Here is a 14,167-nt window from a genome sequence, read left to right on the forward strand (position 1 = left end):
AAGTCAGTGGCGGACGCAGGAAAGAATTGGAGGGGGGGCACACCTCAAAAAAAAAAAAATTTTGCGCCTCTCAAATTGTGAAAAACGCTTCCAAATAAAGTAATGAACAATATATAAGACAAATTTTTAATATCACTCTCGATATTGGATCCGACCGGAGGTGCGGAATCAAGGTACGCCAACAAAAGCCCGCCATCTTCGGTTTATTCATTATCTATGACCAATCGGTGTTGAAGAAGATGCAATCTTCTTTGATTCTTATTTCACGGAAAGTAACTCAATTTGGCCATTCATCTTTATTTCTACACAACTGAAACATTCAAACATATAAGTGACTTCATTTCTACAAGTGTCAAACTACTAATTTTAACATTAACATAGAGAATAGCTAAATAGCAGGGGCAATTTTATGTCTTAAATATTAATTATAACAAATGAAAATAGCATCAGTAAATGGTTAATGGCGAGCAACAGACGCGTACATGCTGCCAGATGCTGGACTGCTGGAGCGCAACGCTGTGGCCCGGGCTGTGGTGGCCGGCGGGAATAGGCAGGGACTGGCCGAGGAGAGTGCCGGCCGGTGGGAAAAGCGGCGGTCGGCGGGGAGGGCTCAGGGCGGCCGCAGAGGGAGTCCGGGAAGCGCTGGGCGGACAGCGGCCGCCGGAGAGGCAGAGAGCGTCGAGGAGTTCCGGGAGAGGGGCGAGCGGCGGCGGCGCCGGGGCGGCGGGGAATCGCGTGAGGGCATCTCCAGCGGCGCGACGCAAACGGACGCTCAGCGACCGTTTTCGTCCGCCGTGACCGGAAATGCGTCTGGGGCCTGCTCCAGCGGGGCGACGCAATTCGCCCGGATTCCTGCATTGGTGGGAATCGCCGGCGACGCCAAGCGATCCGGGCTCCACGCCCAGCTACCCTACCTCCACATCTTTTTCGCGTTTAAAACTTGATCATTCAACTAAATTGAAAAGAAGTAGCACAAAAAAGAAAAACAGTTGCTTGTCCAAAATGCGTCGGACCGCTGGAGGTAGCCCCCGACGCAAACAGACATTTCGCCCCACGCGGTCATTTTGGCGTTCGCGGGGCGACGCAAACGGACGCTCGCGACCACTTTTGAGCGTCCAAAATGCGTCGCGCCGCTGGAGATGCCCTGAGTGGTCGTGAGTCGAAGTCGTGACTGGTTTTGTGGTTCGTGAGTTCCTGATCTCATCTCTCGCTGGGAACGAACTGAGATTGGGCTTACTGGGCTTTTTTGTTAGGGGTACCAAAAAGAATTCAGAAATTCTGGGGGGGCCACGGCCCCACCGGCCCCCCCGCTAGGTACGCCCATGCTCCAAGTCATCTAGAAAAGGCAATAGCTATAACGTGTGTAATGTGTTAGGGTTTCCTACCCATCTACGTCATCTAGAGCTGTAATAGAGATAAGTCCCACAATGCATTATCTCTTATTGTCATACCTAGCAATTAATAATAAAGAATTAAATTTTAGTAAGAAATTAATTTGATAAGGGAAGACATCTCGTACAGTGCATAAACTAGCCTTCTCTTATTATCTAAGAAATGATCTCTTAGCTAAGGGAAGATATAACCTTCTCTTTCTTATTTCTTTCTCCTTTAACTAAGAAAAAATCCTACGTGGCTAGGCTAAGAAAAGGCCGCAATCACACCATTGTACATGCCCTCATCACTTATTATCATCCCTTGCAAATATTGAGAATTAATTAAATTTTAGTAGAAAATGATATTGCTAAGGGAAGCATGTGCAATTGAGCAAATCTTATTCTCTTATTTTCTAAGGTCATCCTTAGTAAAGAGAAAACAACCTCTTTTTTCTCTATTCTCCCTTTCAACTCAGCAAATATCCTACATGGCGGCTCAAAGTGAAAGTTGACGTGACACTATTGCACATGCCCTAAGTGAGCTCTCATGCAAGATCCACCTCTGACACTTTATGAGAATGAAAGGTGGATCATGTATTAATAAAGTTGTATATTTACAGTTGGCAATAAGTTGGCTATAGATAGCATGACACCTACTTATAACCAGTAGTTGGGTAGATCAGATTGGTTATTGAGCAGTCAAAATTGTGACAGGTGAGCCTGATGCCATTCCGGTAATTAGACCGCCTTTCCGAAATTCCAACAACATCATTTATTATGGAAAAAAATTAAAAAAGGGCATATAGGCTATTGAACTTGCTCTAAGAGCAAGTACAATAGGTTTATGTAAGGGAGCTATATTTTTGCAGAGTTAGAGAAGAGATGAAAGAAATTAATTGTAAATTAAGAGCTACATGCAGCTCCAACACGTGCTCGTAGACACTATGTAAGAATGTGAAAAACAAAACTGAAACCTAAAATGAAATATTGTCATCGCCCTCGCCTTTAGTTTTTCGAGTTGAAAGCTATTTTGTAGTTGGGTTGAGAAAAATGTTTGGTCGAGTTGGAACCTCTTGAGGGGTTTTACCGCCATATACTAACTTAGTAGTTGCACCGAGGAAGTTAGACCTTTGGATTTTTTTTTTTAGAACTTCTGTTGATTTACTATAGGGATGTGAATGTCAAATGATTTCTTTCCCTTTAGTTGTCAACTTATAAATTTTTGTGTTGGATCGACATTGTCACTGAATGGGTGCTAGAACACATCTTATGAAGAATGGGCTGTGAGTTTGAAGGTTACTCCGGTAGCTAAAAGTTATTAATTGGAAAGAATTTTCTCAGTGTTGGTTATAGGGAGCCATGCAATCCTTCATGCATCGATTAGCGACCAAGTCGCATTATACGTTTCCTTTTCTGTACACCGGCATTGAATTGTCACAACAGGATTTGCTTCGTTGCAGCAAGAATATCTCTTGCACAAGCGTAACTGATGGATCTTAATTGCCATCCATGAATGCACTCGATTAAGTAGTGGGATGCCATGGGGAAAATACATCAATGCTCCCAGGTGCAAGCGCCCATGACATTCTAAAAGAAAATCAGTAATTCAATAAAAAGGCAAAAAAAATCTGAATCTTTTTGTAAACCAAAGATAATGAAGTATTGTACCCGTACAAGAATGTTTAGGCTCGAAATGATTTCTATGGTATCCTGGGCAAAAAAAGACAAAATCGAACAAGCCTCATGTTCATGTACTATTCACGCTATATTCATCATAAATTTATCTTTTTTTCCCCAGAATACCATGAAAATCATTTCGAGCTCAAATATTTTTATACAAGTACAATACTTGATCATCTTTTGTTTCTAGGAAGATTCGGTTCCTTTTTTCAATATATAAAATTACCACAAATTTTGGACATGGCATGGCACAGAATTGACCGGCCAGAATATTTTGTTCCAGTTCCAGTTCCAGGCCATGCGTATGTGTTTGTGAACTTTGTCTGTGCATCTCATCTGAGATGTGGTGTGCAAACCCATTCAGTACATGGTCTCTGCAACGCATCAAGCAAGCAAGGAAGCAAGGTGGCCCGTCGCCTTGTCCGGCGCGGTGGCACCACTGCCAACAATAGCCATGTCGTCAAAACCGTGGCGCGCACGGGCGCTCCCCCGGCTCCTGCTTTCCCTCCAAATCGCCCGCTCCACGGCACCGCCCGCCCGCCTCATGCGACGTCCTCCCTCCCGTCTCCTCGCACCTCGCCGCCTCGCTACGCCGCCGTCCTCTATCCTCTCATGGCGGAGAGGCCACCTCTACCCTTCTCCTCTCCCGAGCAGGCCTCTTCCGCCACCCCCTTCGGCTCCCCGCTCGAGCCCGTCGCCGCACCGCGCCAGCTCAAGCCGCCGCCGGGCGAAACCTACGTCGTCAAGGTCCAGAAGGACCAGATATACCGCGTGCCGCCCCCCGAGAACGCGTACCTCGCCGAGCGGTACCGCACAGAGCGCGCCGGCGGCGGCAAGCGTGCCGGGGACCCCGCGTGCTCGCCGTGCGTGCAGCTCACGGTCGGCCTCGCGGTCACGGCGGCGCTGCTCCTGGGCGCGGGCATCGCGCTCTTCGTCGTCGTGCTGCGGCCGTATCCGCCCAGCTTCTCCGTCGACCGGCTCTCCGTCCACAACGCGTCGGCGCAGCACCACGTGGACTACGACTTCTTCCTGACGGCGATCAACCCCAACAAGGTGACCGCGCTGTGGTACAAGGACGGCGGCAAGGCGACGCTGCTGCACCAGGGGACGGCCCTGGCCAAGGGCGGGGTGGGGAAGCCCGAGGAGGGCGGGGAGGACGCCACGGACTTCAACGTGCTGCTGCACGCCGTCGGCCACCCGCCCCCCAAGGGGGTGGAGAAGGCGCTGAGTAGCGGGTCCAAGAAGGGCTCGCTGGTGGCGCTGGAGCTCGCGGTGGACGTGCCTGTGCAGGTGCACGTCGGCGCGCTCGGGTTCCAGACGACGAGCCTGGCCGTGGTATGCGACATCAGAACGGCCGGGCTAAGGAAGGACGTGCACATTTCGTCGCAGAATTGCAGGAGCAGCTTCGATAAATGACCATGGTTTGTGCGTTAGTGGGATCTATGGCCAGGGCGGCGTGCGGTGGATGATGACTGATGGGCTCGCGTCGTCGTGTGTAAATTGTATGTTGGCTCTTGATCGAGGAGGCTCCGTTGTGTGCAGTATGTATACATTGTTACTAACCAAGATCTGGGGCTCGCTGGACCTTGCGTGAAGTGAATCATGGAGAAATGTTCACGCTTGACACATGTATGATGCAACCATCCTTTAAGCTCACCATGCATAGGGCTGGTAATGGGGAAAGTCATTTTGCCCCCGAGCTCTCCGCGTATAAAAAATTCAAAAAATTATATTTGCAAGTTTTAAAAATTATGGAACAAAATTATAAATGTATCTAATGTGAAAAATCTAAATTTCAAATGTTTTGTATTCTCGGATATACAAAAAATGATAAAGTCTGTATTTTTTAGAGATTTGAAATCACTACGCTCATATCTACATTTTTGTGTAGCCCAAACTACACGTTATTTTCAATTGAAAATTTGCATGTTTGTGAGATACATTATAGTGGCGGAGCCACACTATAGTAGCGTAGTCAATTAACTACACATGTTTTAGGTACACTAGTACAAATGCCCGTGCGTTGCCACGGTCGTCAAATTTCATTTCTCAATGCCTATATATAATTCACAACTCACTATGAAAATTTAAAACAAATTAGGGATAATATAATGTACTATAAGTCTATAACGTGATAATACTGAACGTAATAATGAAACAATACTGGTGTTCGTGGTTCCAAGTTCTATGTCTTCTTATTACTCTTACACGGTAAGTCTCACACATGTGTTCTAGGTCTTCTTATTACAAACCCGTTCATTGCACTAAGGCACTAAGCCTATAAACATCTAACAACACAATCTACTTGCTCAAATTGTAGCAGTTCAGTGTACATATAGGATCACTTAATATTTATTGGCACTGTGACGCACCCAAAGTGACTACACAATTTTGAAGTGACTACGCAAGATTAATGTCCTGGCTCCGCCACTGATACATTACTGGCTGCATCATGATACTTTTTAATTTTTTGAAAAAAAAATAGAAACATGATTTCATTTTTTAAAATAAAGAGATCACTGGTACCCATGTACACCAAATCTCTATCCCGCTAATGACTATTTCCACACGTACTAGTTTCTTCGATTTTATTGGCTCCTAGGGCTACTTGTGTTGAGCTTCTGCTTATGCATTAGAAAGCTTATGCATTTCGGTGGAGATAAGCACCGGCGGAGAAAAGCTCCCAAAAACTGATACTACCCTTATTTTGGGCTTATAGAGTTTAGGTTCTTGAGTTGTGTAATATCCATAATGTCCCCAATTTGATATAATCCGTATACAAAAAAAGTTATTGCAGACTTCCATCTAAAGAAGATAAATTATTTAGTGTTTTTTCATTGCATTTCCATTTCAGTTTATGTTGTCAGTAAAATGTAACCAAACTGAAAACTGAGGGATAAGATGAACATTGTAACCAAATCTATGTACTTCCTCCATACCAAAATAAGTTAGACCCATTTTAGTTGTAGATACATTCGTATTTAGAAAAAATTGAGACACTTATTTTTAGAACGGAGGGAGTATATGCGTAGCACATAGCACTACGATGCAAAACTATCATCTTACATTTGTTGATGAAGTGGAGGACATAGGTCTTAAACTCTTGATGATATGGTCAGCAGTGGCCTTGTAGGTGACCGCAGCAGCCGAGCCCTATCTCTGTAAACATGTATTTCTCCGGTAGGTTGACCATGTCCATGAACTTCGTGTAGATGTCCATGAACTTCGTGTAGATGTCCATGAACGGGTCGTTGACCATGGAGAGGTGCTCAGCTAGGAGAAGATCATGCGACCTACCCTAGCGTGCTGGACTCTAGGTGGCATATGATAGGGCAAAGGTGTCCGAATTTCGATGGGGTGAAGATAATTTGATTTGTGGGTGGACTTCAGGCTTAACGATCCGACTACACATGCGAAGTACGTGCGCCAATGCAATCGCTAGGCCAATCTTCAGGAGCTACTGATTTTGGGGGTGCACGACCATCCTAAACTGCGAGGGTCTTAATTCCTACCTGAAATCGAGAACATGTAGAAACCAAATTTGCAATCGAGATACTGCGGATAAAAATGAAAGCTTTGTTATCAAGGTGAGATTCCGAATAATCGGTATTCTTATGAGTGTTGGCCTCAAGACAAGTACACAAATGCATCAATTGAGTAAGTTTTAATCTAATCAAAATTCAAGTCTAAAAGTGAAGGCTATGGGGGTATTTAATGAGGAAAGGTGAGTTTTTTTGGCTAGCCATAGGTATGGTGGCCGAACCGACCTCTAGATGGTCTTTTCTCCTTCAATACGGACTCTAAAAAGTGGATGATTTATTTGTTGCGAAATTGACACGGGCCTACCCAAAACTAAATGTTACGTAGCACCATATCACACATAGGAAGAAATTATGAGATATAATCTTGAATAGTTTGTCCAAGTCTTCATTCCTCATTGAGGCTTCAAAGCTCTGACATTTTTATTAGTAGCGTCCTCTTCAATCCTCACATGCTTGCTGCCATCTCCATGCACGATCATGCTCTAATGCTTGTCCCTCTCATCCATACTAGGTCCATCATTTTTAAGAGTAACAAACACATCTGATTTAGAAATCATCATATTCTCATGTATGTGAAAAATAGTTCTAAGAAACAAAAGTACCCGATAGTTAAGTTGTTTGGCACGAGGTCGAGTGATAGGCCTTGTATTTGTGTAGCTATAGGTACATCAGTTGTATAAATAGATGGGATGTCCTGTTTAGCATCCTCTATAGCTCCTTTGCTCGTTGGGCGACCTCTAGGATCGTGTGCCGGCAGGAGGCGAGATAAAGGCGAGCATTAGCCGGAGAAAGCGGGCGCGCGGAAAAGATGGATGGGGAACGATGCAGGGGGCTTGGAGACAGGGGGACGGCGGAGGATTTGGCCGGCGACAGGAAACCCTAGATTCCATGCTTGTTTCTCGCGGGGGAAGTGGACAGGGGGATGAGAATACATGTCGCTTGGGTTGGCCGGTTGGACTACGGTGGCACATGAGCGTCAAGCTTCAAGCGTACAATATCTTCTAGATGGCTCATGTTAAACTTGCACTTTATTTTTCTTTCTTCTTTATGTTGATGCGAAGATACACGTGAGATCTCACTCCATGTTCTTTTTCAGGACATACTTGTTGAAAGGATCGTATGCCGCACCTAGAGGGGGGGGGTGAATAGGTGCTAACCAATTTTTAGTTCTTTTTCAATTTAGGCTTGACACAAAGGTAAATTCTCTAGATATGCAACTAAGTGAATTTACCTATATGACAAGATAAGCAACTAAGCAAGATATAGCTACACAATATAAGAGATAGAATAGGATAGAGGTAACCGAGAGTGGAGCACGCGATGACACGGAGATAATTCCCGTAGTTCCCTTCCTTTGCAAGAAGGTACGTCTACGTTTGGAGGAGTGTGGTTGCTATGAAAGCCAAACCAACAGCCACGAAGGCTTCACTCAGATCTCCTGTGAGCAACGCCACGAAGGCCTAGCCCACTTCCACTAAGGGATTTCCTCGAGGCGGAAACCGGGCCTTTACAAGGTTCTTGGGGCACACATCCACAACTGAATTGGAGGCTCCCAAATCTGTAACAATACAACAATCAACAACAACACATCAACACAAATCAACTAGGGAACCAAATAGGAACACTAGCATGAGATCCCTCAAACAAATGAGGGGGAAATGAAAAACGCTTCGGTGAGGATGTAGATCGGTGTCTTCTCCTTCGAATCTCCAAAGATCAAGAGCTTTGGTTGGGGGAGGAAGGAGATCTTGCAAATCTTGTGTTCTTGAGGTGGCTCTAATGGAGGTGAAGCTTGGCAGATTTCTTGTGCAATGATTGAGCAAAGGAGGAAGGAAGAAGAAGAGGGGTATAAATACCCCTCCCAAAATCCAGCCGTTGAGCCTTCCGGGGGGGCGGATAATCCGGCCTAAGTAAGGGCCGGATAATCCCCCCCCCCCCCGATAATCCGGCCTCAAGCACAAAACCGGGACAATGTCCGGCCAAATGTCCGGCCTCACATCAGACTTGCTTTTCTTCAGGTCCTTAGCCATTTTTCGAGGGGCCGGATATTTCCGAAATGTCCGGCCCGGATAATCCGGCCTTGGGACAAAACCGGGACAATATCCGGGCAAATGTCCGGCCCCTAACCAGAAGCATACTGAGCCGCAGATCCTCAAGTCCTTAGCCGAAAAACTGGGGGCCGGATATTTTGGAAATATCCGGCCCGGATTATCCGGCCTCATGACCTTTTTGCTGCATCTTTTTGACAGAGCTGACCACATCCAATCACACATAAAAATGTATCTATATAATCCCTGAACCACTTAAACAACCATTAGTTTATCACATACATTGACATCAAACACACAAAACATAATATGAGAGATGTTCTTTCAATCTCCCCCTTTTTGGTGTTTGATGACAATATACGGATTTGCAAGAGAATTACTATAGAGACAAGCATGATGGCAAAACATAGAGGCACTCCCCCTACATGTGTGCATATAAGTAAATTGCATTTGAATACAAATACACAACACATAGGACCGAGGTGCCTCAACACAAGAGGTATCCAACATGAGCTCTAACAAGAGACATAGACAAAAATGAAGTTGAGATAGGATGCTCGAAATCATACCCATGTGTAGATATATAATACGGAGATATAGCATCACACATCATATAATAGCCTTGATCTCAACATATAGAATTCCGAAAACCATAACAATGTCTCACACCACATAGCACATAGTTTTAAACGGAACACAAGCAAACCAAGTAGTTCAAATAAGAGGGAACACAAGCAATATAGGAATGATAAACGCATATGCTTGTGCCCAAACCATGCAAATCCCCGAGAGAGTTCCTAATAGAACACTTCTCCCCCTTTGGCATCGAGACGCCAAAAAGGGGATAAGCGCGATGCTACTCGCCCCATGGAGATCACTCGGAGCCATCGTCATTGTCGGACTGGTACTCTTCTTCTTCTTCTTCTTCTTCTTCTTCATCAGTGTCAGGGGCATCCGAAGAGCGGCGAGTGAGGTTGGACCTTTGAATGCAACTATCAAGATCACTCCACGGAACCTGTGCAGAATGCCACCCACTGTAACCTGGGTGAACTGGAGGCTAAGGCGGGGGTCCTTGCTCACCACTGAGCTTGTGCAAAATAACCGCCTGAGTATGCTTAATCTCAGAACGCTCTCGGCTGGCCGCATAGTTCTCCTTATGGATCTCAATGTTCATGCAAAGGATGTGACGCTGAAACCAACTAAGCCTGCTCACATGTTTCTTCATAGCTGGGAGATCAGGATGGCGAGCAGGAGCAAAACCACTAGAACGAGCATCACCCATGAAGGAGTCAGGTGGAGGTGCAGCAGAAGAGACTGGCTTAAGCTTGTAAGCCTTCTTGACAGAATGCTTCATCAATGGGTATCCGCTCAAGTCTATACCATCCCCGGCCACAGAGTTGTTGATGAGGAGCTGGATATATGGTGCATAAGGTAAGTGGTCCGGGAGACCATGGCATCATGAATCTCATTGAAGATGAAGTCCATGACATCAATAGTGTAGTTACGTTCCTCATTAGTATCACGGGCACACCTAACGCTGAGGTGCATAAGATCCACAAGTGTTCCCCGGAGAGCATCATTGTTACCACCACTTGGAGAGATGGTGGCCCGAAAGAACCTGAGTAACTGACCATAGATGGGAAGTAGCCCCTTGGAAGAACCAACTTTTCCAGCTGAGGTATAGAGATCAAACAGCACGTTCTTATCTACCCTTTGTGGTCCATGGAGACGACGACCACCTCCAGCAGGAACTCCAAGAATAGCAGCAAATCGGCGCAAGGTGGCCCTACAGTGAGTGGAACCAGTCATCCATTCCATAGTGCGGTCCTCATCTTTCTGGATGGCCAAAGTGGCAAAGAATTGCTTCACCAACTCTGGACTATAGTCACATTGAATCTTCATGATATCCTTCAAGTCCATCCTGCCAGCTACCCAGATTGCATCTTCAAAGTGATTGTTGACTGCCAGAAGGTCCACATCGATAGCTTGCATGGGTCTCAGATTCTTCATGGGCTCATAAATGTCCTTGTAGATGAACTCCTGCTCCATGCACCAGTATTTCATGCCCTCTGTCTCTTCATCCCTTGGGAGGTCTTCATACCAGTTCTTCATGCGGATAGCGGAATAGGAGACAGGGTCCATGGTCTTGTAGTTTTCCCTTGAAGCCTTGTTCTTCTGCCTAGATGCTGAGGACTTGCGAGGAGCGTTGGGCGTGAACTCATCACTTGACCGATCACCCCTTGGGCGTCTCCGAGCACCCCTACCAACACGACCTGTGAATAGCAAAGACGGATAGGAAAGAAAAGATAATGCTCATAAGTCATGTATGATACAGTAATGTACTCTAGAAGCATACTATAAGTCGGTACAAGTCTAGACAAGAAAGATTGAATCAAATCTGCAGCGGCGATGAAGCACCAGGCCGGATAATCCGGCCCCCCTTGGGGGCGGATAATCCGGCCCGACCGGATAATCCGGTCTTCGCGGGGGGCGGATAATCCGGCCCTGCGAATCTAGCAGACTTTGCAATCAAAAACTTGTCTATGAACAGATCGGCCTTATAGCATGCAAGGGGAGTACACTACAAACGATTTGGAACAACTAGACACCAAATCCACCAAGAAAATAGCACATACAAATCACACCACCTAGGGTTAGGGAGTGTGAGTCATACCCGCATCCATTGCGAAAGCCGCTTGGAGGAGAAGGTAGCTAGGGAGGAGAGGCACCCGATCCACCCAAAAGATCCGAGAGAGAGCGGACGGGGCGTCTCCGGCGAGGAGGAGGAGCTCCGGCGGCGTAAGGAGGGAGAAGGGGGCGCGTGGGGGAACTGATTGGTGTGCCAACCGTTCTCCCCGCGGCCTCCCTTACTCCTCCCGCAAATCGCCCAGGCCGGATAATCCGGCCCAAAGTGAGGGCGGATAATCCGGCCCGGCCGGATATTCCGGGGTGCCAGGGGGGCGGATTATCCGGTGTTCTGGAAAATTCCAGAACACCGTAAATCCTGCCTATCTTTAGTTGGTTATTTGCGAACCCATATGTGGTGCAATAAACTATCACGTCACATATAAGATGCATATTTACCAATAAGATGGGGCAACCTAGATCATCCGACCGAGAAACCTCAAACTCCAAGTTTTTTACCAAACATGACAAATGAGCAAGATGGAAGTGGCTTAGGGGAGTGTAGGCTTAGGTTTAGAGGGTACAAACTGTTAATGGTACATGATCACTCAAGTTTGCAAGATATGAGCAAATAAGGCCAAACTAGAGTGATTTCCCATAAGAACATGGAGTTGTCAAATAAGAGGCGATAAGATCCAAATAACTCCAACTCTTCACAAAGAAGAGTGTGGTGGCCTAGACCACCATATATGAGTGTTGTGGCATGGCACCGCGAAGATGTATCTTGGGTCCAAGCGACTACTCATCATTGAAGCTCACATATCAACATATGATATAAAGAGAATGATTTCTTAATGTTGGCATTATGGGGGGAGGGATAGCTCAATAATTTAAACCGCACTCCCCCTATTTCCATGCCCACATCTAAACCAAATAAAGTTTTGAGATGAAAGTGTGTTTGCAAGATGGTCAAGCTATACTCCTTGAATCAATGATATTTAGCTCATTCCTCAAATAAGAGAACCTTGCTTCATCAAGAGGCTTCGTGAATATATCGGCAAGTTGATCTTTGGTAGCAACATAGATAAGCTCAATATCACCACGGGCAACATGATCCCTAATGAAATGATTATGGATCTCAATATGATTCGTTCTTGAATGTTGCACCGGATTATAGGCAATCTTGATGGCACTTTCATTGTCACATAATAGAGGCACTTTGTCACAAACGACACCGTATTCCTTTAAAGTTTGCCTCATCCATAACAATTGAGTGCATCCACTTGCGGCGGCAACATATTCGGCTTCGGCAGTGGAGAGAGATATGCAATTTTGCTTCTTAGAGGACCAACACACCAAGGACCTACCAAGGAATTGGCAAGCCCCGGAAGTTGATTTCCTATCATCCTTGTCACCCGCCCAATCCGCATCGGTATATCCATTGAGAATAAAACTTGAGCCTTTGGGGTACCAAATACCATATCTTGGGGTATCAACCAAATATCGAAAGATTCTTTTGAGAGCCATTATGTGGCTCTCCTTAGGAGAAGCTTGATACCTTGCACACACACCAACACTCAACACTATGTCCGGTCTAGATGCACAAAGGTAAAGCAAGGATCCAATCATGGAGCGATATACCTTTTGATCCACCTCTTTACCATTGGGATCTAGTGCAAGATGACATTTGGTGACCATAGGAGTGGCCACACCCTTCATCTCGGTCATCTTGAACCTCTTGAGCATGTCTTGGAGATATTTTGCTTGATTGATGAAGGTTCCTTCCCTCAATTGCTTGATCTCAAAACCAAGGAAGAACTTCATCTCTCCCATCATAGACATCTCAAACCTATCGGTCATAAGCTTTGAAAATTCATCATTGAAAGCTTTGTTAGTAGAGCCAAAGATAATATCATCAACATATAATTGGCAAACGAAAAGCTCCCCATTGACCCTCTTAGTAAAAAGAGTGGGATCGATTAGCCCAACATCAAACCCACGGTCTACCAACAATTCTTTAAGATGCTCGTACCAAGCTCTAGGAGCTTGTTTGAGACCATAAAGTGCTTTATCAAGCTTGTAGACATGGTTAGGAAAGTTGAGATCCTCAAACCCTAGGGGTTGCTTAACATAAACCTCTTCATGCAATGGACCATTAAGAAATGCACTTTTCACATCCATTTGTTGTAACTTAAAGTTATGATACGATGCATAAGCAAGAAGGATACGGATGGACTCAAGGCGAGCCACGGGAGCATAGGTTTCTCCAAAGTCAATTCCCTCAACTTGAGAGAACCCTTGAGCCACCAATCTTGCCTTGTTCCTCACAACATTTCCAAACTCATCTTGCTTGTTCTTGAAAATCCATTTAGTGCCTATAACATTGCGGCACTCCTTTGGCTTCTTTACTAAGGTCCACACTTTGTTGCGCTTGAAGTTGTTGAGTTCCTCGTGCATAGCTTTCAACCAATCCGAATCTTCAAGGGCTTCAAATACTTTTTGGGTTCCACTAAGGAGATATAAGCATGATGATTGCTAAAGTTAGCCAATTGCCTTCTTGTGGAAACTTTTGCCCTTACATCACCAAGGACCTTGTCATGAGTGTGTCCACGAAGTTCAAGGTTCCTATCTCTTCTTGCTAGACGACGGGCCTTGATCTCCTCCTTGGTTCTTCTTGGCCTTGGAGGTGTCACTTGATCAACTTGATCATTTGGGTCCCCGTCTTGACCTTCAACTTGAGCTTCCTCAATTTCTTGAGGTTGCTCATCCTCATGTGCTTGATCTTGGACATTATCCGGTGAGAGGAGAATGTTGAAAGGACATTCATCGGATCCATCATGAATCCGTGGTTGATCTTGTCCTTGATCTTGTCCTTGATCTTGCACACAAGAGGGAGGGT

At 45.6% G+C, this 14,167-nt stretch overlaps 1 protein-coding gene across 1 annotated transcript; it reads left to right on the forward strand.

Moving 5' to 3' along the window:
* The first annotated feature begins 3,521 nt into the window (after positions 1–3,521).
* LOC127349227 (NDR1/HIN1-like protein 13) lies at positions 3,522–4,619 on the forward strand. Its single transcript, XM_051374995.2, has one exon. It carries the CDS (start codon positions 3,666–3,668, stop codon positions 4,467–4,469), a length of 804 nt encoding a protein of 267 aa, XP_051230955.1. The 5' UTR covers positions 3,522–3,665; the 3' UTR covers positions 4,470–4,619.
* Positions 4,620–14,167: the final 9,548 nt, after the last annotated feature.

The sequence above is a fragment of the Lolium perenne genome, chromosome 4, assembly GCF_019359855.2.
Source record: "Lolium perenne isolate Kyuss_39 chromosome 4, Kyuss_2.0, whole genome shotgun sequence".
NCBI lineage: Eukaryota > Viridiplantae > Streptophyta > Magnoliopsida > Poales > Poaceae > Lolium > Lolium perenne.

What these genes read in the sequence shown, in the direction of transcription:
- LOC127349227 (XM_051374995.2), top strand. Translation starts at nt 3,666, where the DNA reads ATGGCGGAGAGGCCACCTCTACCCTTCTCCTCTCCCGAGCAGGCCTCT.